Source organism: Neolamprologus multifasciatus, chromosome 13 (genome assembly GCF_963576455.1).
Source record: "Neolamprologus multifasciatus chromosome 13, fNeoMul1.2, whole genome shotgun sequence".
Classification (NCBI taxonomy): Eukaryota; Metazoa; Chordata; class Actinopteri; order Cichliformes; family Cichlidae; genus Neolamprologus; species Neolamprologus multifasciatus.
In genome coordinates, this window is record NC_140451.1 from 11,448,115 (window position 1) to 11,474,497 (window position 26,383).

The 26,383-nt window shown below is 45.1% G+C and overlaps 1 protein-coding gene across 1 annotated transcript; it reads right to left on the bottom strand.

Annotated features, from left to right (window-relative positions):
• LOC146505107 (uncharacterized) lies at positions 1-26,383 on the bottom strand. Its single transcript, XM_085183618.1, has 4 exons — positions 26,036-26,383; positions 490-3,177; positions 273-403; positions 1-181 (listed from the first exon to the last, which is right to left on the bottom strand). The coding sequence occupies exons 1-2, from the start codon at positions 26,381-26,383 to the stop codon at positions 2,188-2,190; spliced, it is 1,338 nt and encodes a 445-aa protein (XP_085039744.1). The 3' UTR covers positions 1-181; positions 273-403; positions 490-2,187.

Below are 26,383 nucleotides of genomic sequence, written 5' to 3' on the forward strand. Positions count from 1 at the left end.
TATGCTGAGTGAACGGACTCTATGGCAGAACACACAGAAGCGCAGAAAATGCAAGGAGTGCTCTTTATTTGTGGTGTCAAAATTATATGAAATTATACAAAGGGACAAACAGAGGGAAACCAGGGGAGGACGCTGACACGTATTCGGAGGGAAAGGGGTTACCCGCGCACGCAGGGTGGATCTATAAGAAAAAGAAAAACGAAACTTTAGGGGGAGATGCCAAACCACCGGTAAGAAACAGCAACAAACATGGGGAGAGTTGGAGAGCTCACTTGTCACACTGGCTGTACGGGCTCGGGCGGGGATTCTCGGGATGTGGGAGAAACGCTGTAAATGATCTCCGTAGTGATCCCGGAAATGCGGCTTCACAAACAGCTGACAGGTAAGCGGGTGATGGATCCGGCTGAAGATACAAGACAACAGGTAAGCAAACAAAATCCCAGACATAGGTTGGCCGTAATGCACACCGCGGAGAATTAAACACGTTACCACTCGAGGAGGTGGCAATACTCCGACACCAGACGTCAGTCGCGCTGCTCCTAAGTAACGCTCCATCAAATGACGTCTGATGCACCGCCGGTGTGTCAGCATCCCGTGACACACCACCCCGCCTACCTGAGCTGAAAACAGAAGCAGACCCCGTGACACCACACCAGAGAAACCCCACCAACTCCTAACACGTACTGTGACACGCACACAGCAGAATTCGTACTGTGACACGCACACAGCAGAATTCGTATTGTGACACGCACACAGCAGAATTTGTACTGTGACACGCACACAGTAGAATTCGTACTGTGACACGCACACAGCAGAATTTGTATTGTGACACGCACACAGCAGAATTCGTACTGTGACACGCACACAGGAGAATTCGTACTGTGACACGCACACAGGAGAATTCATATTGTGACACGCACACAGCAGAATTCGTATTGTGACACGCACACAGCAGTTTTCGTATTGTGACACGCACACAGCAGTTTTCGTATTGTGACACGCACACAGCAGAATTCGTATTGTGACACGCACACAGAAGAATTCGTATTGTGACACGCACACAGCAGTTTTCGTACTGTGACACGCACACAGGAGAATTCGTATTGTGACACGCACACAGCAATTTTCGTATTGTGACACGCACACAGGAGAATTCGTATTGTGACACGCACAAAGGAGAATTCGTATTGTGACACGCACACACGCACACAGCAATACTTAACAATAATATAAAATAATGCAGAAAAGGAATTACTAATGTTAAAAAAAGTGGTTTTATTTATATATGTTTATATATGGCCCCTAGAGACAAAGGACGTACAAACTCTAAAGCATATACAAACTCCAAAACACATTTCTAGCGTTTACTGAACTTCCAAAACAGAGCTACCCAGATCACTTAAATTACACAATTGAAAGCATGTGTGTATTGTTTGTGTATTTATAGACAAGTACTCATATTTATTCAAATAATTTTAAAAAAAAGTTCATTTACCTGTTACTACCACACACCAAATCCGGTTGTTGATACTTCCTGGCTTGTGTAGCCACTAGGAAACAAAAGCTCAACATTGCGCCCAGCATCCTGGTGCACTTCTGTTGTCTTTTGTACGTGATTCTGAGTTTGTACGTGCTTCTGAGTTTGTACGTGTTTTGGAGTTTGTACGTGCTTTGTCTCTAAGGGCCACCATCAATATACTTTATTTATTCACTCCACATAAAATGTAATAAATAAATCATATAATACAAAAAAAACCTTTTTACATTTTAAATTTTTAACTATTTAAATTTTCAGCTTTTTCCTTTTAAACAAATTTAACGTGAAACAACACAAAACACTGCAAACCACAACACAATTAAATATAAATTAAAATATTAAAACAAAAAGAAGATGCACATTCTCTGTCATATGGGCCTGCATGATTTCTGAATCCTTTATCATCCGCAACTGAAAATAGTGGATGATTACTATACCTTTCTAATGTGAGGTTGTTGTCCCTCGCTCTCTTTCTCTCTGGATCTGTTCCTGTGCTACTGAGAGTGTAACTAACGGCCCTCCCCCCTCTGCCCAGCGCAGAGTACAGGCCGCGCGTGCGGAGTTTAGCGGAAAAAAAGGGCGAGAGAGGGTGAGAGAAAAAAAACAAAACAAACCCTCACGGCTCCCAATAAGGAGCCGGAATGCGTCGTTCACTTCAAAGAGCCGGCTCTAAGAGCCATTTCGTTCGCGAACGACCCATCACTGCAGAATTCGTACTGTGACACGCACACAGCAGAATTCGTATTGTGACACGCACACAGCAGAATTCGTATTGTGACACGCACACAGCAGAATTCGTACTGTGACACGCACACAGCAGAACTCGTATTGTGACACGCACACAGCAGAACTCGTATTGTGACACGCACACAGCAGAATTCGTATTGTGACACGCACACAGCAGTTTTCGTATTGTGACACGCACACAGCAGAATTCGTACTGTGACACGCACACAGCAGTTTTCGTATTGTGACACGCACACAGCAGAATTCGTACTGTGACACGCACACAGCAGAACTCGTATTGTGACACGCACACAGCAGAACTCGTATTGTGACACGCACACAGCAGAATTCGTATTGTGACACGCACACAGCAGAATTCGTATTGTGACACGCACACAGCAGTTTTCGTATTGTGACACGCACACAGCAGAATTCGTACTGTGACACGCACACAGCAGAACTCGTATTGTGACACGCACACAGCAGAACTCGTACTGTGACACGCACACAGCAGAATTCGTATTGTGACACGCACACAGCAGTTTTCGTATTGTGACACGCACACAGCAGAATTCGTATTGTGACACGCACACAGCAGAATTCGTATTGTGACACGCACACAGCAGTTTTCGTATTGTGACACGCACACAGCAGAATTCGTACTGTGACACGCACACAGCAGAACTCGTATTGTGACACGCACACAGCAGAACTCGTACTGTGACACGCACACAGCAGAACTCGTATTGTGACACGCACACAGCAGAATTCGTATTGTGACACGCACACAGCAGAATTCGTATTGTGACACGCACACAGCAGTTTTCGTATTGTGACACGCACACAGCAGAATTCGTACTGTGACACGCACACAGCAGAATTCGTATTGTGACACGCACACAGCAGTTTTCGTACTGTTACACGCACACAGCAGAACTCGTACTGTGACACGCACACAGCAGAACTCGTATTGTGACACGCACACAGCAGAACTCGTATTGTGACACGCACACAGCAGAATTTGTATTGTGACACGCACACAGCAGTTTTCGTATTGTGACACGCACACAGCAGAATTCGTATTGTGACACGCACACAGCAGTTTTCGTACTGTTACACGCACACAGCAGAACTCGTATTGTGACACGCACACAGCAGAACTCGTATTGTGACACGCACACAGCAGAACTCGTATTGTGACACGCACACAGCAGAATTCGTATTGTGACACGCACACAGCAGTTTTCGTACTGTTACACGCACACAGCAGAACTCGTATTGTGACATGCACACAGCAGAACTCGTATTGTGACACGCACACAGCAGAACTCGTATTGTGACACGCACACAGCAGAATTCGTACTGTGACACGCACACAGCAGTTTTCGTATTGTGACACGCACACAGGAGAATTCGTATTGTGACACGCACACAGGAGAATTCGTATTGTGACACGCGCACAGCAGTTTTCCTATTGTGACACGCACACAGCAGAATTTGTATTGTGACACGCGCACAGCAGTTTCGTATAGTGACACGCACACAGGAGAATTCGTATTGTGACACGCACGCAGGAGAATTCGTATTGTGACACGCACACAGGAGAATTCGTATTGTGACACGCGCACAGGAGAATTCGTATTGTGACACGCACACAGCAGAATTCGTATTGTGACACGCACACAGGAGAATTCGTATTGTGACACGCACACAGCAGAATTCGTATTGTGACACGCGCACAGCAGTTTTCGTATTGTGACACGCACAAAGCAGAATTCGTATTGTGACACGCACACAGCAGTTTTCGTATTGTGACACGCACACAGCAGAACTCGTACTGTGACACGCACACAGCAGAACTCGTATTGTGACACGCACACAGCAGAACTCGTATTGTGACACGCACACAGCAGAATTCGTACTGTGACACGCACACAGCAGATTTCGTATTGTGACACGCACACAGCAGAACTCGTATTGTGACATGCACACAGCAGATTTCGTATTGTGACATGCACAAAGGAGAATTCGTATTGTGACACGCACACACGCACACAGAAATACTTAACAATAATATAAAATAATACAGAAAAGGAATTACTAATGTTAAAAAAAGTGGTTTTATTTATATATGTTTATATATGGCCCCTAGAGACAAAGCACGTACAAACTCTAAAGCATATACAAACTCCAAAACACATTTCTAGCGTTTACTGAACTTCCAAAACAGAGCTACCCAGATCACTTAAATTACACAATTGAAAGCATGTGTGTATTGTTTGTGTATTTATAGACAAGTACTCATATTTATTCAAATAATTAAAAAAAAAAGTTCATTTACCTGTTACTACCACACACCAAATCCGGTTGTTGATACTTCCTGGCTTGTGTAGCCACTAGGAAACAAAAGCTCAACACTGCGCCCAGCATCCTGGAGCACTTCTGTTGTCTTTTGTACGTGATTCTGAGTTTGTACGTGTTTTGTAGTTTGTACGTGCTTCTGAGTTTGTACGTGCTTTGTCTCTAAGGGCCACCATCAATATACTTTATTTATTCACTCCACATAAAATGTAATAAATAAATCATATAATACAAAAAACAACTATTTACATTTTAAATTTTTAACTATTTAAATTTTCAGCTTTTTCCTTTTAAACAAATTTAACGTGAAACAACACAAAACACTGCAAACCACAACACAATTAAATATAAATTAAAATATTAAAACAAAAACAAGATGCACATTCTCTGTCATATGGGCCTGCATGATTTCTGAATCCTTTATCATCCGCAACTGAAAATAGTGGATGATTACTATACCTTTCTAATGTGAGGTTGTTGTCCCTCGCTCTCTTTCTCTCTGGATCTGTTCCTGTGCTACTGAGAGTGTAACTAACGGCCCTCCCCCCTCTGCCCAGCGCAGAGTACAGGCCGCGCGTGCGGAGTTTAGCGGAAAAAAAGGGCGAGAGAGGGTGAGAGAAAAAAAAAAAAAACCAAACCCTCACGGCTCCCAATAAGGAGCCGGATTGCGTCGTTCACTTCAAAGAGCCGGCTCTAAGAGCCATTTCGTTCGCGAACGACCCATCACTGCAGAATTCGTACTGTGACACGCACACAGCAGAACTCGTACTGTGACACGCACACAGCAGTTTTCGTATTGTGACACGCACACAGCAGTTTTCCTATTGTGACACGCACACAGCAGTTTTCCTATTGTGACACGCACACAGCAGTTTTCCTATTGTGACACGCACACAGCAGAATTCGTACTGTGACACGCACACAGCAGTTTTCCTATTGTGACACGCACACAGCAGTTTTCGTATTGTGACACGCACACAGCAGATTTCGTACTGTGACACGCACACAGCAGAATTCGTATTGTGACACGCACACAGCAGTTTTCGTATTGTGACACGCACACAGCAGAACTCGTACTGTGACACGCACACAGCAGAATTCGTACTGTGACACGCACACAACAGAATTCGTATTGTGACACGCACACAGCAGTTTTCGTATTGTGACACGCACACAGCAGAATTCGTATTGTGACACGCACACAGCAGTTTTCGTATTGTGACACGCACACAGCAGAACTCGTACTGTGACACGCACACAACAGAATTCGTATTGTGACACGCACACAGCAGATTTCGTACTGTGACACGCACACAGCAGAATTCGTATTGTGACACGCACACAGCAGTTTTCGTATTGTGACACGCACACAGCAGAACTCGTACTGTGACACGCACACAACAGAATTCGTATTGTGACACGCACACAGCAGTTTTCCTATTGTGACACGCACACAACAGAATTCGTATTGTGACACGCACACAGCAGTTTTCCTATTGTGACACGCACACAGCAGTTTTCCTATTGTGACACGCACACAGCAGAATTCGTACTGTGACACGCACACAGCAGTTTTCCTATTGTGACACGCACACAGCAGATTTCGTACTGTGACACGCACACAGCAGAATTCGTATTGTGACACGCACACAGCAGTTTTCGTATTGTGACACGCACACAGCAGATTTCGTACTGTGACACGCACACAGCAGAATTCGTATTGTGACACGCACACAGCAGTTTTCGTATTGTGACACGCACACAGCAGTTTTCGTACTGTGACACGCACACAGCAGAATTCGTATTGTGACACGCACACAGCAGTTTTCGTATTGTGACACGCACACAGCAGTTTTCGTATTGTGACACGCACACAGCAGAATTCGTATTGTGACACGCACACAGCAGTTTTCGTATTGTGACACGCACACAGCAGATTTCGTACTGTGACACGCACACAGCAGAATTCGTATTGTGACACGCACACAGCAGTTTTCGTACTGTGACACGCACACAGCAGAATTCGTATTGTGACACGCACACAGCAGATTTCGTACTGTGACACGCACACAGCAGAATTCGTATTGTGACACGCACACAGCAGTTTTCGTATTGTGACACGCACACAGCAGTTTTCGTACTGTGACACGCACACAGCAGAATTCGTATTGTGACACGCACACAGCAGTTTTCGTATTGTGACACGCACACAGCAGATTTCGTACTGTGACACGCACACAGCAGAATTCGTACTGTGACACGCACACAGCAGTTTTCGTATTGTGACACGCACACAGCAGATTTCGTATTGTGACACGCACACAGCAGTTTTCGTATTGTGACACGCACACAGCAGTTTTCGTATTGTGACACGCACACAGCAGAATTCGTATTGTGACACGCACACAGCAGAATTCGTATTGTGACACGCACACAACAGAATTCGTATTGTGACACGCACACAGCAGAATTCGTACTGTGACACGCACACAGCAGTTTTCGTATTGTGACACGCACACAGCAGTTTTCGTATTGTGACACGCACACAGCAGAATTCGTATTGTGACACGCACACAGCAGAATTCGTACTGTGACACGCACACAGCAGTTTTCGTATTGTGACACGCACACAGCAGTGTTCGTACTGTGACACGCACACAGCAGTTTTCGTATTGTGACACGCACACAGCAGTTTTCGTACTGTGACACGCACACAGCAGTTTTCGTATTGTGACACGCACACAGCAGAATTCGTACTGTGACACGCACACAGCAGAATTCGTATTGTGACACGCACACAGCAGTGTTCGTACTGTGACACGCACACAGCAGTTTTCGTATTGTGACACGCACACAGCAGTGTTCGTACTGTGACACGCACACAGCAGTTTTCGTATTGTGACACGCACACAGCAGTTTTCGTACTGTGACACGCACACAGCAGTTTTCGTATTGTGACACGCACACAGCAGTGTTCGTACTGTGACACGCACACAGCAGTTTTCGTATTGTGACACGCACACAGCAGAATTCGTACTGTGACACGCACACAGCAGAATTCGTATTGTGACACGCACACAGCAGAACTCGTATTGTGACACGCACACAGCAGAATTCGTATTGTGACACGCACACAGCAGTTTTCGTATTGTGACACGCACACAGCAGAATTCGTATTGTGACACGCACACAGCAGTGTTCGTACTGTGACACGCACACAGCAGTTTTCGTATTGTGACACACACACAGTAGAATTCGTATTGTGACACACACACAGTAGAATTCGTACTGTGACACGCAGACAGCAGAATTCGTACTGTGACACGCACACAGCAGAATTCGTACTGTGACACGCACACAGCAGAATTTGTATTGTGACACGCACACAGCAGAATTCGTACTGTGACACGCACACAGGAGAATTCGTATTGTGACACGCACACAGCAGAATTCGTATTGTGACACGCACACAGCAGAATTTGTATTGTGACACGCACACAGCAGAATTCGTACTGTGACACGCACACAGCAGAATTTGTATTGTGACACGCACACAGCAGAATTCGTACTGTGACACGCACACAGGAGAATTCGTATTGTGACACGCACACAGCAGAATTCGTATTGTGACACGCACACAGCAGAATTCGTACTGTGACACGCACACAGCAGTTTTCGTATTGTGACACGCACACAGCAGTTTTCGTATTGTGACACGCACACAGTAGAATTCGTACTGTGACACGCACACAGTAGAATTCGTACTGTGACACGCACACAGCAGAATTCGTACTGTGACACGCACACAGCAGAATTCGTACTGTGACACGCACACAGCAGTTTTCGTATTGTGACACGCACACAGCAGTTTTCGTATTGTGACACGCACACAGCAGTTTTCGTATTGTGACACGCACACAACAGAATTCGTATTGTGACACGCACACAGCAGTTTTCGTATTGTGACACGCACACAGCAGAATTCGTACTGTGACACGCACACAGCAGAATTCGTACTGTGACACGCACACAGCAGAATTCGTACTGTGACACGCACACAGCAGTTTTCCTATTGTGACACGCACACAGCAGAATTCGTATTGTGACACGCACACAGCAGTTTTCCTATTGTGACACGCACACAGCAGAATTCGTATTGTGACACGCACACAGCAGAATTCGTATTGTGACACGCACACAGCAGTTTTCCTATTGTGACACGCACACAACAGAATTCGTATTGTGACACGCACACAGCAGTTTTCGTATTGTGACACGCACACAGCAGAATTCGTACTGTGACACGCACACAGCAGAATTCGTACTGTGACACGCACACAGCAGAATTCGTACTGTGACACGCACACAGCAGAATTCGTATTGTGACACGCACACAGCAGAATTCGTATTGTGACACGCACACAGCAGTTTTCCTATTGTGACACGCACACAACAGAATTCGTATTGTGACACGCACACAGCAGAATTCGTATTGTGACACGCACACAGCAGTTTTCCTATTGTGACACGCACACAGGAGAATTCGTATTGTGACACGCACACAGGAGAATTCGTATTGTGACACGCGCACAGCAGTTTTCCTATTGTGACACGCACACAGCAGAATTTGTATTGTGACACGCGCACAGCAGTTTCGTATAGTGACACGCACACAGGAGAATTCGTATTGTGACACGCACGCAGGAGAATTCGTATTGTGACACGCACACAGCAGAATTCGTATTGTGACACGCACACAGCAGAATTCGTACTGTGACACGCACACAGCAGTTTTCGTATTGTGACACGCACACAGCAGTTTTCGTATTGTGACACGCACACAGTAGAATTCGTACTGTGACACGCACACAGTAGAATTCGTACTGTGACACGCACACAGCAGAATTCGTACTGTGACACGCACACAGCAGAATTCGTACTGTGACACGCACACAGCAGTTTTCGTATTGTGACACGCACACAGCAGTTTTCGTATTGTGACACGCACACAGCAGTTTTCGTATTGTGACACGCACACAACAGAATTCGTATTGTGACACGCACACAGCAGTTTTCGTATTGTGACACGCACACAGCAGAATTCGTACTGTGACACGCACACAGCAGAATTCGTACTGTGACACGCACACAGCAGAATTCGTACTGTGACACGCACACAGCAGTTTTCCTATTGTGACACGCACACAGCAGAATTCGTATTGTGACACGCACACAGCAGTTTTCCTATTGTGACACGCACACAGCAGAATTCGTATTGTGACACGCACACAGCAGAATTCGTATTGTGACACGCACACAGCAGTTTTCCTATTGTGACACGCACACAACAGAATTCGTATTGTGACACGCACACAGCAGTTTTCGTATTGTGACACGCACACAGCAGAATTCGTACTGTGACACGCACACAGCAGAATTCGTACTGTGACACGCACACAGCAGAATTCGTACTGTGACACGCACACAGCAGAATTCGTATTGTGACACGCACACAGCAGAATTCGTATTGTGACACGCACACAGCAGTTTTCCTATTGTGACACGCACACAACAGAATTCGTATTGTGACACGCACACAGCAGAATTCGTATTGTGACACGCACACAGCAGTTTTCCTATTGTGACACGCACACAGGAGAATTCGTATTGTGACACGCACACAGGAGAATTCGTATTGTGACACGCGCACAGCAGTTTTCCTATTGTGACACGCGCACAGCAGTTTCGTATAGTGACACGCACACAGGAGAATTCGTATTGTGACACGCACGCAGGAGAATTCGTATTGTGACACGCACACAGGAGAATTCGTATTGTGACACGCACACAGCATTTTTCGTATTGTGACACGCACACAGCAGAATTCGTATTGTGACACGCACACAGCAGAATTCGTATTGTGACACGCGCACAGCATTTTTCGTATTGTGACACGCGCACAGCAGTTTTCGTATTGTGACACGCACAAAGCAGAATTCGTATTGTGACACGCACACAGCAGTTTTCGTATTGTGACACGCACACAGCAGAACTCGTACTGTGACACGCACACAGCAGAACTCGTATTGTGACACGCACACAGCAGAACTCGTATTGTGACACGCACACAGCAGAATTCGTACTGTGACACGCACACAGCAGATTTCGTATTGTGACATGCACAAAGGAGAATTCGTATTGTGACACGCACACACGCACACAGCAGAATTTGTATTGTGACACGCACACAGCAGAACTCGTATTGTGACACGCACACAGCAGAACTCGTATTGTGACACGCACAAAGGAGAATTCGTACTGTGACACGCACACAGCAGAATTCGTATTGTGACACGCACACAGGAGAATTCGTATTGTGACACGCACACAGCAGAATTCGTATTGTGACACGCGCACAGCAGTTTTCGTATTGTGACACGCACAAAGCAGAATTCGTATTGTGACACGCACACAGCAGTTTTCGTATTGTGACACGCACACAGCAGAACTCGTACTGTGACACGCACACAGCAGAACTCGTATTGTGACACGCACACAGCAGAACTCGTATTGTGACACGCACACAGCAGAATTCGTACTGTGACACGCACACAGCAGATTTCGTATTGTGACACGCACACAGCAGAACTCGTATTGTGACATGCACACAGCAGATTTCGTATTGTGACATGCACAAAGGAGAATTCGTATTGTGACACGCACACACGCACACAGAAATACTTAACAATAATATAAAATAATGCAGAAAAGGAATTACTAATGTTAAAAAAAGTGGTTTTATTTATATATGTTTATATATGGCCCCTAGAGACAAAGCACGTACAAACTCTAAAGCATATACAAACTCCAAAACACATTTCTAGCGTTTACTGAACTTCCAAAACAGAGCTACCCAGATCACTTAAATTACACAATTGAAAGCATGTGTGTATTGTTTGTGTATTTATAGACAAGTACTCATATTTATTCAAATAATTAAAAAAAAAAGTTCATTTACCTGTTACTACCACACACCAAATCCGGTTGTTGATACTTCCTGGCTTGTGTAGCCACTAGGAAACAAAAGCTCAACACTGCGCCCAGCATCCTGGAGCACTTCTGTTGTCTATTGTACGTGATTCTGAGTTTGTACGTGTTTTGTAGTTTGTACGTGCTTCTGAGTTTGTACGTGCTTTGTCTCTAAGGGCCACCATCAATATACTTTATTTATTCACTCCACATAAAATGTAATAAATAAATCATATAATACAAAAAACAACTATTTACATTTTAAATTTTTAACTATTTAAATTTTCAGCTTTTTCCTTTTAAACAAATTTAACGTGAAACAACACAAAACACTGCAAACCACAACACAATTAAATATAAATTAAAATATTAAAACAAAAACAAGATGCACATTCTCTGTCATATGGGCCTGCATGATTTCTGAATCCTTTATCATCCGCAACTGAAAATAGTGGATGATTACTATACCTTTCTAATGTGAGGTTGTTGTCCCTCGCTCTCTTTCTCTCTGGATCTGTTCCTGTGCTACTGAGAGTGTAACTAACGGCCCTCCCCCCTCTGCCCAGCGCAGAGTACAGGCCGCGCGTGCGGAGTTTAGCGGAAAAAAAGGGCGAGAGAGGGTGAGAGAAAAAAAAAAAAACCAAACCCTCACGGCTCCCAATAAGGAGCCGGATTGCGTCGTTCACTTCAAAGAGCCGGCTCTAAGAGCCATTTCGTTCGCGAACGACCCATCACTGCAGAATTCGTACTGTGACACGCACACAGCAGAACTCGTACTGTGACACGCACACAGCAGTTTTCGTATTGTGACACGCACACAGCAGTTTTCCTATTGTGACACGCACACAGCAGTTTTCCTATTGTGACACGCACACAGCAGTTTTCCTATTGTGACACGCACACAGCAGAATTCGTACTGTGACACGCACACAGCAGTTTTCCTATTGTGACACGCACACAGCAGTTTTCGTATTGTGACACGCACACAGCAGATTTCGTACTGTGACACGCACACAGCAGAATTCGTATTGTGACACGCACACAGCAGTTTTCGTATTGTGACACGCACACAGCAGAACTCGTACTGTGACACGCACACAGCAGAATTCGTACTGTGACACGCACACAACAGAATTCGTATTGTGACACGCACACAGCAGTTTTCGTATTGTGACACGCACACAGCAGAATTCGTATTGTGACACGCACACAGCAGTTTTCGTATTGTGACACGCACACAGCAGAACTCGTACTGTGACACGCACACAACAGAATTCGTATTGTGACACGCACACAGCAGATTTCGTACTGTGACACGCACACAGCAGAATTCGTATTGTGACACGCACACAGCAGTTTTCGTATTGTGACACGCACACAGCAGAACTCGTACTGTGACACGCACACAACAGAATTCGTATTGTGACACGCACACAGCAGTTTTCCTATTGTGACACGCACACAACAGAATTCGTATTGTGACACGCACACAGCAGTTTTCCTATTGTGACACGCACACAGCAGTTTTCCTATTGTGACACGCACACAGCAGAATTCGTACTGTGACACGCACACAGCAGTTTTCCTATTGTGACACGCACACAGCAGATTTCGTACTGTGACACGCACACAGCAGAATTCGTATTGTGACACGCACACAGCAGTTTTCGTATTGTGACACGCACACAGCAGATTTCGTACTGTGACACGCACACAGCAGAATTCGTATTGTGACACGCACACAGCAGTTTTCGTATTGTGACACGCACACAGCAGTTTTCGTACTGTGACACGCACACAGCAGAATTCGTATTGTGACACGCACACAGCAGTTTTCGTATTGTGACACGCACACAGCAGTTTTCGTATTGTGACACGCACACAGCAGAATTCGTATTGTGACACGCACACAGCAGTTTTCGTATTGTGACACGCACACAGCAGTTTTCGTACTGTGACACGCACACAGCAGAATTCGTATTGTGACACGCACACAGCAGTTTTCGTATTGTGACACGCACACAGCAGTTTTCGTACTGTGACACGCACACAGCAGAATTCGTATTGTGACACGCACACAGCAGTTTTCGTATTGTGACACGCACACAGCAGATTTCGTACTGTGACACGCACACAGCAGAATTCGTACTGTGACACGCACACAGCAGTTTTCGTATTGTGACACGCACACAGCAGATTTCGTATTGTGACACGCACACAGCAGTTTTCGTATTGTGACACGCACACAGCAGTTTTCGTATTGTGACACGCACACAGCAGAATTCGTATTGTGACACGCACACAGCAGAATTCGTATTGTGACACGCACACAACAGAATTCGTATTGTGACACGCACACAGCAGTTTTCGTATTGTGACACGCACACAGCAGAATTCGTACTGTGACACGCACACAGTAGAATTCGTATTGTGACACGCACACAGCAGAATTCGTACTGTGACACGCACACAGCAGTTTTCGTATTGTGACACGCACACAGCAGTGTTCGTACTGTGACACGCACACAGCAGTTTTCGTATTGTGACACGCACACAGCAGTTTTCGTACTGTGACACGCACACAGCAGTTTTCGTATTGTGACACGCACACAGCAGAATTCGTACTGTGACACGCACACAGCAGAATTCGTATTGTGACACGCACACAGCAGTGTTCGTACTGTGACACGCACACAGCAGTTTTCGTATTGTGACACGCACACAGCAGTGTTCGTACTGTGACACGCACACAGCAGTTTTCGTATTGTGACACGCACACAGCAGTTTTCGTACTGTGACACGCACACAGCAGTTTTCGTATTGTGACACGCACACAGCAGTGTTCGTACTGTGACACGCACACAGCAGTTTTCGTATTGTGACACGCACACAGCAGAATTCGTACTGTGACACGCACACAGCAGAATTCGTATTGTGACACGCACACAGCAGAACTCGTATTGTGACACGCACACAGCAGAATTCGTATTGTGACACGCACACAGCAGTTTTCGTATTGTGACACGCACACAGCAGAATTCGTATTGTGACACGCACACAGCAGTGTTCGTACTGTGACACGCACACAGCAGTTTTTCGTATTGTGACACACACACAGTAGAATTCGTATTGTGACACACACACAGTAGAATTCGTACTGTGACACGCAGACAGCAGAATTCGTACTGTGACACGCACACAGCAGAATTCGTACTGTGACACGCACACAGCAGAATTTGTATTGTGACACGCACACAGCAGAATTCGTACTGTGACACGCACACAGGAGAATTCGTATTGTGACACGCACACAGCAGAATTCGTATTGTGACACGCACACAGCAGAATTTGTATTGTGACACGCACACAGCAGAATTCGTACTGTGACACGCACACAGCAGAATTCGTATTGTGACACGCACACAGCAGAATTCGTACTGTGACACGCACACAGGAGAATTCGTATTGTGACACGCACACAGCAGAATTCGTATTGTGACACGCACACAGCAGAATTCGTACTGTGACACGCACACAGCAGTTTTCGTATTGTGACACGCACACAGCAGTTTTCGTATTGTGACACGCACACAGTAGAATTCGTACTGTGACACGCACACAGTAGAATTCGTACTGTGACACGCACACAGCAGAATTCGTACTGTGACACGCACACAGCAGAATTCGTACTGTGACACGCACACAGCAGTTTTCGTATTGTGACACGCACACAGCAGTTTTCGTATTGTGACACGCACACAGCAGTTTTCGTATTGTGACACGCACACAGCAGTTTTCGTATTGTGACACGCACACAACAGAATTCGTATTGTGACACGCACACAGCAGTTTTCGTATTGTGACACGCACACAGCAGAATTCGTACTGTGACACGCACACAGCAGAATTCGTACTGTGACACGCACACAGCAGAATTCGTACTGTGACACGCACACAGCAGTTTTCCTATTGTGACACGCACACAGCAGAATTCGTATTGTGACACGCACACAGCAGTTTTCCTATTGTGACACGCACACAGCAGAATTCGTATTGTGACACGCACACAGCAGAATTCGTATTGTGACACGCACACAGCAGTTTTCCTATTGTGACACGCACACAACAGAATTCGTATTGTGACACGCACACAGCAGTTTTCGTATTGTGACACGCACACAGCAGAATTCGTACTGTGACACGCACACAGCAGAATTCGTACTGTGACACGCACACAGCAGAATTCGTACTGTGACACGCACACAGCAGAATTCGTATTGTGACACGCACACAACAGAATTCGTATTGTGACACGCACACAGCAGTTTTCCTATTGTGACACGCACACAACAGAATTCGTATTGTGACACGCACACAGCAGAATTCGTATTGTGACACGCACACAGCAGTTTTCCTATTGTGACACGCACACAGGAGAATTCGTATTGTGACACGCACACAGGAGAATTCGTATTGTGACACGCGCACAGCAGTTTTCCTATTGTGACACGCACACAGCAGAATTTGTATTGTGACACGCGCACAGCAGTTTCGTATAGTGACACGCACACAGGAGAATTCGTATTGTGACACGCACGCAGGAGAATTCGTATTGTGACACGCACACAGGAGAATTCGTATTGTGACACGCACACAGCATTTTTCGTATTGTGACACGCACACAGCAGAATTCGTATTGTGACACGCACACAGCAGAATTCGTATTGTGACACGCGCACAGCATTTTTCGTATTGTGACACGCGCACAGCAGTTTTCGTATTGTGACACGCACAAAGCAGAATTCGTATTGTGACACGCGCACAGCAGTTTTCGTATTGTGACACGCACACAGCAGAACTCGTACTGTGACACGCACACAGCAGAACTCGTATTGTGACACGCACACAGCAGAACTCGTATTGTGACACGCACACAGCAGAATTCGTACTGTGACACGCACACAGCAGATTTCGTATTGTGACATGCACAAAGGAGAATTCGTATTGTGACACGCACACACGCACACAGCAGAATTTGTATTGTGACACGCACACAGCAGAACTCGTATTGTGACACGCACACAGCAGAACTCGTATTGTGACACGCACAAAGGAGAATTCGTACTGTGACACGCACACAGCAGAATTCGTATTGTGACACGCACACAGCAGAACTCGTATTGTGACATGCACACAGCAGATTTCGTATTGTGACATGCACAAAGGAGAATTCGTATTGTGACACGCACACACGCACACAGAAATACTTAACAATAATATAAAATAATACAGAAAAGGAATTACTAATGTTAAAAAAAGTGGTTTTATTTATATATGTTTATATATGGCCCCTAGAGACAAAGCACGTACAAACTCTAAAGCATATACAAACTCCAAAACACATTTCTAGCGTTTACTGAACTTCCAAAACAGAGCTACCCAGATCACTTAAATTACACAATTGAAAGCATGTGTGTATTGTTTGTGTATTTATAGACAAGTACTCATATTTATTCAAATAATTAAAAAAAAAAGTTCATTTACCTGTTACTACCACACACCAAATCCGGTTGTTGATACTTCCTGGCTTGTGTAGCCACTAGGAAACAAAAGCTCAACACTGCGCCCAGCATCCTGGAGCACTTCTGTTGTCTATTGTACGTGATTCTGAGTTTGTACGTGTTTTGTAGTTTGTACGTGCTTCTGAGTTTGTACGTGCTTTGTCTCTAAGGGCCACCATCAATATACTTTATTTATTCACTCCACATAAAATGTAATAAATAAATCATATAATACAAAAAACAACTATTTACATTTTAAATTTTTAACTATTTAAATTTTCAGCTTTTTCCTTTTAAACAAATTTAACGTGAAACAACACAAAACACTGCAAACCACAACACAATTAAATATAAATTAAAATATTAAAACAAAAACAAGATGCACATTCTCTGTCATATGGGCCTGCATGATTTCTGAATCCTTTATCATCCGCAACTGAAAATAGTGGATGATTACTATACCTTTCTAATGTGAGGTTGTTGTCCCTCGCTCTCTTTCTCTCTGGATCTGTTCCTGTGCTACTGAGAGTGTAAGTAACGGCCCTCCCCCCTCTGCCCAGCGCAGAGTACAGGCCGCGCGTGCGGAGTTTAGCGGAAAAAAAGGGCGAGAGAGAGGGTGAGAGAAAGAAAAAAAAAACAAACCCTCACGGCTCCCAATAAGGAGCCGGAATGCGTCGTTCACTTCAAAGAGCCGGCTCTAAGAGCCATTTCGTTCGCGAACGACCCATCACTGCAGAATTCGTACTGTGACACGCACACAGCAGAACTCGTACTGTGACACGCACACAGCAGTATTCGTATTGTGACACGCACACAGCAGAATTCGTACTGTGACACGCACACAGCAGAATTCGTACTGTGACACGCACACAGCAGTTTTCGTATTGTGACACGCACACAGCAGTTTTCCTATTGTGACACGCACACAGCAGTTTTCCTATTGTGACACGCACACAGCAGTTTTCCTATTGTGACACGCACACAGCAGAATTCGTACTGTGACACGCACACAGCAGTTTTCCTATTGTGACACGCACACAGCAGTTTTCGTATTGTGACACGCACACAGCAGATTTCGTACTGTGACACGCACACAGCAGAATTCGTATTGTGACACGCACACAGCAGTTTTCGTATTGTGACACGCACACAGCAGAACTCGTACTGTGACACGCACACAACAGAATTCGTATTGTGACACGCACACAGCAGTTTTCGTATTGTGACACGCACACAGCAGAATTCGTATTGTGACACGCACACAGCAGTTTTCGTATTGTGACACGCACACAGCAGAACTCGTACTGTGACACGCACACAACAGAATTCGTATTGTGACACGCACACAGCAGATTTCGTACTGTGACACGCACACAGCAGAATTCGTATTGTGACACGCACACAGCAGTTTTCGTATTGTGACACGCACACAACAGAATTCGTATTGTGACACGCACACAGCAGTTTTCCTATTGTGACACGCACACAACAGAATTCGTATTGTGACACGCACACAGCAGTTTTCCTATTGTGACACGCACACAGCAGAATTCGTATTGTGACACGCACACAGCAGTTTTCCTATTGTGACACGCACACAACAGAATTCGTATTGTGACACGCACACAGCAGTTTTCCTATTGTGACACGCACACAGCAGTTTTCCTATTGTGACACGCACACAGCAGAATTCGTACTGTGACACGCACACAGCAGTTTTCCTATTGTGACACGCACACAGCAGATTTCGTACTGTGACACGCACACAGCAGAATTCGTACTGTGACACGCACACAGCAGAATTCGTATTGTGACACGCACACAGCAGTTTTCGTATTGTGACACGCACACAGCAGTTTTCGTACTGTGACACGCACACAGCAGAATTCGTATTGTGACACGCACACAGCAGTTTTCGTATTGTGACACGCACACAGCAGTTTTCGTATTGTGACACGCACACAGCAGAATTCGTATTGTGACACGCACACAGCAGTTTTCGTATTGTGACACGCACACAGCAGTTTTCGTACTGTGACACGCACACAGCAGAATTCGTATTGTGACACGCACACAGCAGATTTCGTACTGTGACACGCACACAGCAGAATTCGTATTGTGACACGCACACAGCAGTTTTCGTATTGTGACACGCACACAGCAGTTTTCGTACTGTGACACGCACACAGCAGAATTCGTATTGTGACACGCACACAGCAGTTTTCGTATTGTGACACGCACACAGCAGATTTCGTACTGTGACACGCACACAGCAGAATTCGTACTGTGACACGCACACAGCAGTTTTCGTATTGTGACACGCACACAGCAGATTTCGTATTGTGACACGCACACAGCAGTTTTCGTATTGTGACACGCACACAGCAGTTTTCGTATTGTGACACGCACACAGCAGAATTCGTATTGTGACACGCACACAGCAGAATTCGTATTGTGACACGCACACAACAGAATTCGTATTGTGACACGCACACAGCAGTTTTCGTATTGTGACACGCACACAGCAGAATTCGTACTGTGACACGCACACAGTAGAATTCGTACTGTGACACGCACACAGCAGTTTTCGTATTGTGACACGCACACAGCAGTGTTCGTACTGTGACACGCACACAGCAGTTTTCGTATTGTGACACGCACACAGCAGTTTTCGTACTGTGACACGCACACAGCAGTTTTCGTATTGTGACACGCACACAGCAGAATTCGTACTGTGACACGCACACAGCAGTTTTCGTATTGTGACACGCACACAGCAGTGTTCGTACTGTGACACGCACACAGCAGTTTTCGTATTGTGACACGCACACAGCAGTTTTCGTACTGTGACACGCACACAGCAGAATTCGTACTGTGACACGCACACAGCAGTTTTCGTATTGTGACACGCACACAGCAGTTTTCGTATTGTGACACGCACACAGCAGTTTTCGTATTGTGACACGCACACAGCAGAATTCGTACTGTGACACGCACACAGCAGAATTCGTATTGTGACACGCACACAGCAGTGTTCGTACTGTGACACGCACACAGCAGTTTTCGTATTGTGACACGCACACAGCAGTGTTCGTACTGTGACACGCACACAGCAGTTTTCGTATTGTGACACGCACACAGCAGTTTTCGTACTGTGACACGCACACAGCAGTTTTCGTATTGTGACACGCACACAGCAGTGTTCGTACTGTGACACGCACACAGCAGTTTTCGTATTGTGACACGCACACAGCAGAATTCGTACTGTGACACGCACACAGCAGAATTCGTATTGTGACACGCACACAGCAGAACTCGTATTGTGACACGCACACAGCAGAATTCGTATTGTGACACGCACACAGCAGAATTCGTATTGTGACACGCACACAGCAGTGTTCGTACTGTGACACGCACACAGCAGTTTTCGTATTGTGACACGCACACAGCAGAATTCGTACTGTGACACGCACACAGCAGAATTCGTATTGTGACACGCACACAGCAGAACTCGTATTGTGACACGCACACAGGAGAATTCGTATTGTGACACGCACACAGCAGAATTCGTACTGTGACACGCACACAGGAGAATTCGTATTGTGACACGCACACAGCAGAATTCGTATTGTGACACGCACACAGCAGAATTCGTACTGTGACACGCACACAGCAGTTTTCGTATTGTGACACGCACACAGCAGTTTTCGTATTGTGACACGCACACAGCAGAATTCGTACTGTGACACGCAGACAGCAGAATTCGTACTGTGACACGCACACAGCAGAATTCGTACTGTGACACGCACACAGCAGTTTTCGTATTGTGACACGCACACAGCAGAATTCGTACTGTGACACGCACACAGCAGAATTCGTACTGTGACACGCACACAGCAGAATTCGTACTGTGACACGCACACAGCAGAATTCGTACTGTGACACGCACACAGCAGAATTCGTATTGTGACACGCACACAGCAGAATTCGTACTGTGACACGCACACAGCAGTTTTCGTATTGTGACACGCACACAGCAGTTTTCGTATTGTGACACGCACACAGCAGAATTCGTACTGTGACACGCAGACAGCAGAATTCGTACTGTGACACGCACACAGCAGAATTCGTACTGTGACACGCACACAGCAGAATTTGTATTGTGACACGCACACAGCAGAATTCGTACTGTGACACGCACACAGCAGAATTCGTACTGTGACACGCACACAGCAGTTTTCGTATTGTGACACGCACACAGCAGTTTTCGTATTGTGACACGCACACAGCAGAATTCGTACTGTGACACGCAGACAGCAGAATTCGTACTGTGACACGCACACAGCAGAATTCGTACTGTGACACGCACACAGCAGAATTTGTATTGTGACACGCACACAGCAGAATTCGTACTGTGACAGGCACACAGCAGAATTCGTATTGTGACACGCACACAGCAGAATTCGTACTGTGACACGCACACAGCAGTTTTCGTATTGTGACACGCACACAGCAGAATTTGTATTGTGACACGCACACAGCAGAATTCGTACTGTGACACGCACACAGGAGAATTCGTATTGTGACACGCACACAGCAGAATTCGTATTGTGACACGCACACAGCAGAATTCGTACTGTGACACGCACACAGCAGTTTTCGTATTGTGACACGCACACAGCAGTTTTCGTATTGTGACACGCACACAGTAGAATTCGTACTGTGACACGCACACAGTAGAATTCGTACTGTGACACGCACACAGCAGAATTCGTACTGTGACACGCACACAGCAGAATTCGTACTGTGACACGCACACAGCAGTTTTCGTATTGTGACACGCACACAGCAGTTTTCGTATTGTGACACGCACACAGCAGTTTTCGTATTGTGACACGCACACAGCAGTTTTCGTATTGTGACACGCACACAGCAGTTTTCCTATTGTGACACGCACACAGCAGAATTCGTATTGTGACACGCACACAGCAGAATTCGTATTGTGACACGCACACAGCAGTTTTCCTATTGTGACACGCACACAACAGAATTCGTATTGTGACACGCACACAGCAGTTTTCGTATTGTGACACGCACACAGCAGAATTCGTACTGTGACACGCACACAGCAGAATTCGTACTGTGACACGCACACAGCAGTTTTCCTATTGTGACACGCACACAGCAGAATTCGTATTGTGACACGCACACAGCAGTTTTCCTATTGTGACACGCACACAGCAGAATTCGTATTGTGACACGCACACAGCAGAATTCGTATTGTGACACGCACACAGCAGTTTTCCTATTGTGACACGCACACAACAGAATTCGTATTGTGACACGCACACAGCAGTTTTCGTATTGTGACACGCACACAGCAGAATTCGTACTGTGACACGCACACAGCAGAATTCGTACTGTGACACGCACACAGCAGAATTCGTACTGTGACACGCACACAGCAGAATTCGTATTGTGACACGCACACAGCAGAATTCGTATTGTGACACGCACACAACAGAATTCGTATTGTGACACGCACACAGCAGTTTTCCTATTGTGACACGCACACAACAGAATTCGTATTGTGACACGCACACAGCAGAATTCGTATTGTGACACGCACACAGCAGTTTTCCTATTGTGACACGCACACAACAGAATTCGTATTGTGACACGCACACAGCAGAATTCGTATTGTGACACGCACACAGCAGAATTCGTATTGTGACACGCACACAACAGAATTCGTATTGTGACACGCACACAACAGAATTCGTATTGTGACACGCACACAGCAGTTTTCCTATTGTGACACGCACACAACAGAATTCGTATTGTGACACGCACACAGCAGTTTTCGTACTGTGACACGCACACAGCAGAATTCGTACTGTGACACGCACACAGCAGAATTCGTACTGTGACACGCACACAGCAGTTTTCGTACTGTGACACGCACACAGCAGAATTCGTACTGTGACACGCACACAGCAGTTTTCGTACTGTGACACGCACACAGCAGAATTCGTACTGTGACACGCACACAGCAGTTTTCCTATTGTGACACGCACACAGCAGAATTCGTACTGTGACACGCACACAGCAGTTTTCCTATTGTGACACGCACACAGCAGAATTCGTACTGTGACACGCACACAGCAGAATTCGTACTGTGACACGCACACAGCAGAATTCGTATTGTGACACGCACACAGCAGAATTCGTATTGTGACACGTGTTACAGGTACCGGGTGGCAGCACCTGTAGACAGCTATATATGTGTCCTGTAAACAGGAAAGAAATGATCAGACAGAGAGACGTGGCTTGCCGTTTCCTGAATACTCCGCCATTATTTATTCAAATTCACAATTATGCACTCCTTTTATTACTTTTACAGTATTACAACTGTGTATTTACTTATTTTTAACATAGCTCACACATTCTCCATATATGTTACCAACTGTTACCAACTAGACTAAAGGGAATTAACACATTCCAATGTCATAAACATGACCAATTTTCTTGTAAGAATTGGTTCAAAATGAATTTCAACAGGACAAATCTATAAATCTCAAATAGTTTGAAAGAATGGTGTAATCAGCACCATCTTGACATGTGCACTGAATTCACGGAAACACTTTATGGCAGAAAACAAGATACTAAAACAATACAGAATAACGGTGGAGCCGATCGCTAACATCACAGAGCATAGGAGGTGTGCGACCCAAACTAACATGCTAACCATAGCATGCTGCTAAACCGTAAACAAATACTTACAAAAGTCTAATTTACTGTAGTACACAATGTTGTACGCTTTCACTTTCCAACCGTAATGGTTAATCTATGCTATATAATGGATGTGATTGCTATTATATTCTATTTTGGGTACGATACGAACCTGTAAACAGGAAAGAAATGATCAGACAGAGAGACGTGGCTTGCCGTTTATGAATACTCCGCCATTATGAGAAAACGGCGCGGAGCATGGCTTCAGGCTGCTAACAACAGGCCAAACCATGGTCTCATACTGCCACCTACTGGTATAAAAATGGAGCGTCCGCTACAAATATCCCAGGGTAATTACCAAGTTTCCTGTTAAAATTACAGTAGTTATTTAGGGCATTCCCAAAAAGGAGATATCACTTACATTGAAAGTGAAATTACTTAAATTAATTCACATAAATGTGATCACACATTAGTGGGTATCACACACTCCCTGACAAAAATAAAATGGCTCCCAACATTCACAAAATCATGACATTTTTAACTTTTGCTTCTCAAACTCTCTTATTAACTCTTATCAGTCCAAGAACTAATTATGAAACAAGCAGTGGGGGTAGTGTGTATGCAGATGGGGTCAGTGATGCATGATACTGGTATGGTGAGTATGGTATTGGGGTGCAGTACATTGGTGACTGTGACATACACACTAGGGTTGGGTTTTTATAATCGATTTATCGATTAAAATCGATTCTGGCTTGGATTACGTAAAATCGATTCATTAAAATCCTGAATCGATTTTTTAATATAAATTTATTTTGCCCGAAATGCCAGAATCTCTGGTGAAATCTCACAAAATTTCAACAACCACCAAACAGCTAAGACAGTAAATGAGAGCAGGAACACGGATTCTGCACAAAGAGAATCAGTTAGATGTCGCCTTTCTCACGGTCGGGGCTGAAAGCCGACAGCTCGCTGATTCTGATCTGTCGGCGGTCCGCGCTTTGTGTTCACGCCCTTTTTGCACTGATTCTAAAGCTGTTAGTTTGATGTCTCTCCAAACAATATTGACCGAACCAGCAGCAAAAGAAGATCCAAACTACACTTCACATAAACATCGTCATGAATTCACTCTTACTTTTACTGTTTTGCTTCGACCATGATGCACAGCTCTCTCTCTCTCTCTCTCTCTTGCTCTCTCTGTACTGTTTTCTGCATTATTTGCTTGCTTGTTACGCACAAGTCTACCGTTGTTTACAGCGCTGTTGGCCGACGTTTTTTTTCTTTTTCGTTTTATATACTTCCGAAAAGAAAACCTAATTTCTGCCGTTCAATACTGAACAAATTTAAACTTTTTAAAATTATGCAAAATGCAAAACGCTTAGCCCTGTCTATAATAAAACCGCAGTAACTTCAGAGGTGATGTTCATATGTTCATTAATGGTTTTCTTTTGTTTTTGATGTACTGCAGAATATTTGTATAAAATCCCAGGCCAGGAAAATCGCCTTCATGTTTTTCTGTGTTTTATCTTCAGCTACTTTGACACAAAGGCATCTGCTGTGATGCTCACACCTTTGATAAAGTCTTGCGTGTGTCAGCTTCCTTTTTATAGCTACAAAAATATGTAAATGTACTGATCTGAATTATAATATATCTGACTGTCAAAATTTCCCAGATTCAAATCGAAGTGAATCGAATCGAATCGAATTAAATCGAATTGTGGATCGAATTGATTCGGGACCTTGTGAATCGGAATTGAATCAATTCTAGAAATCAGTGACGATACCCAGCCCTAATACACACAGGCGGCACAATTGCCAATGGTGGGTATGGAAATACAGTGTATGATGGTATGGTTGTGGCAGGTAACTGTGGTGCTGTGCGTTCCCCAACTAGATTAACTGCTGCATGTGACTGCACTGAGGGTTTACCCAGTGATTCATAAGTCAGAAACTGTCGTGGCTTCCTGTGACGGGTAGACCTTCTAATGTCCGTACAAGTATATCCCGGTGGTTGAACCTGTAAGTTAGACTGTGAACGAGTTTCACACTCCTCACCAGACCCTCTGGGTTCAGATAGGTTGTCACTACCCACTTGCATTTCTTCCATCTCCTCTCTCAGAGAACATGGCAGATGTGAGCATTCTCTCCCAGTTTCCTCTTCAAATTGTTCAATGCTGACGGATGATGAATGCTCAGGCATAGTCAGTATGTCTTCCATCATCTGCACAGGTGAATGTCCATCTTTTGTGTTTGTTGTCACTCTAATAGGTTCTTTGGCCTGGTAAGACTGAAATGCAGGGTGTTGCTCATGGTCCAGGTCCCTTCTCACAGTCCTTTCAACAGGTGCTCTTAGCCAGTACCCCGAGCAATCACTCTCAGTACCGCTGTCAGAGTTATCCCACATGTCTGTTTGTCTTTGTGCATCTGTAGATCTTTCCAT

Bases quoted from the DNA above. Each gene is read 5' to 3' on its own strand.
- LOC146505107 (XM_085183618.1), bottom strand. From the start codon at position 26,383: ATGGAAAGATCTACAGATGCACAAAGACAAACAGACATGTGGGATAAC. The intron at 3,178-26,035 runs GTGGGTAGTGAC...TGCGTGTAACAG, and splicing joins AGGAGATGGAAGAAATGCAA to TACGAAAACTGCTGTGTGCG.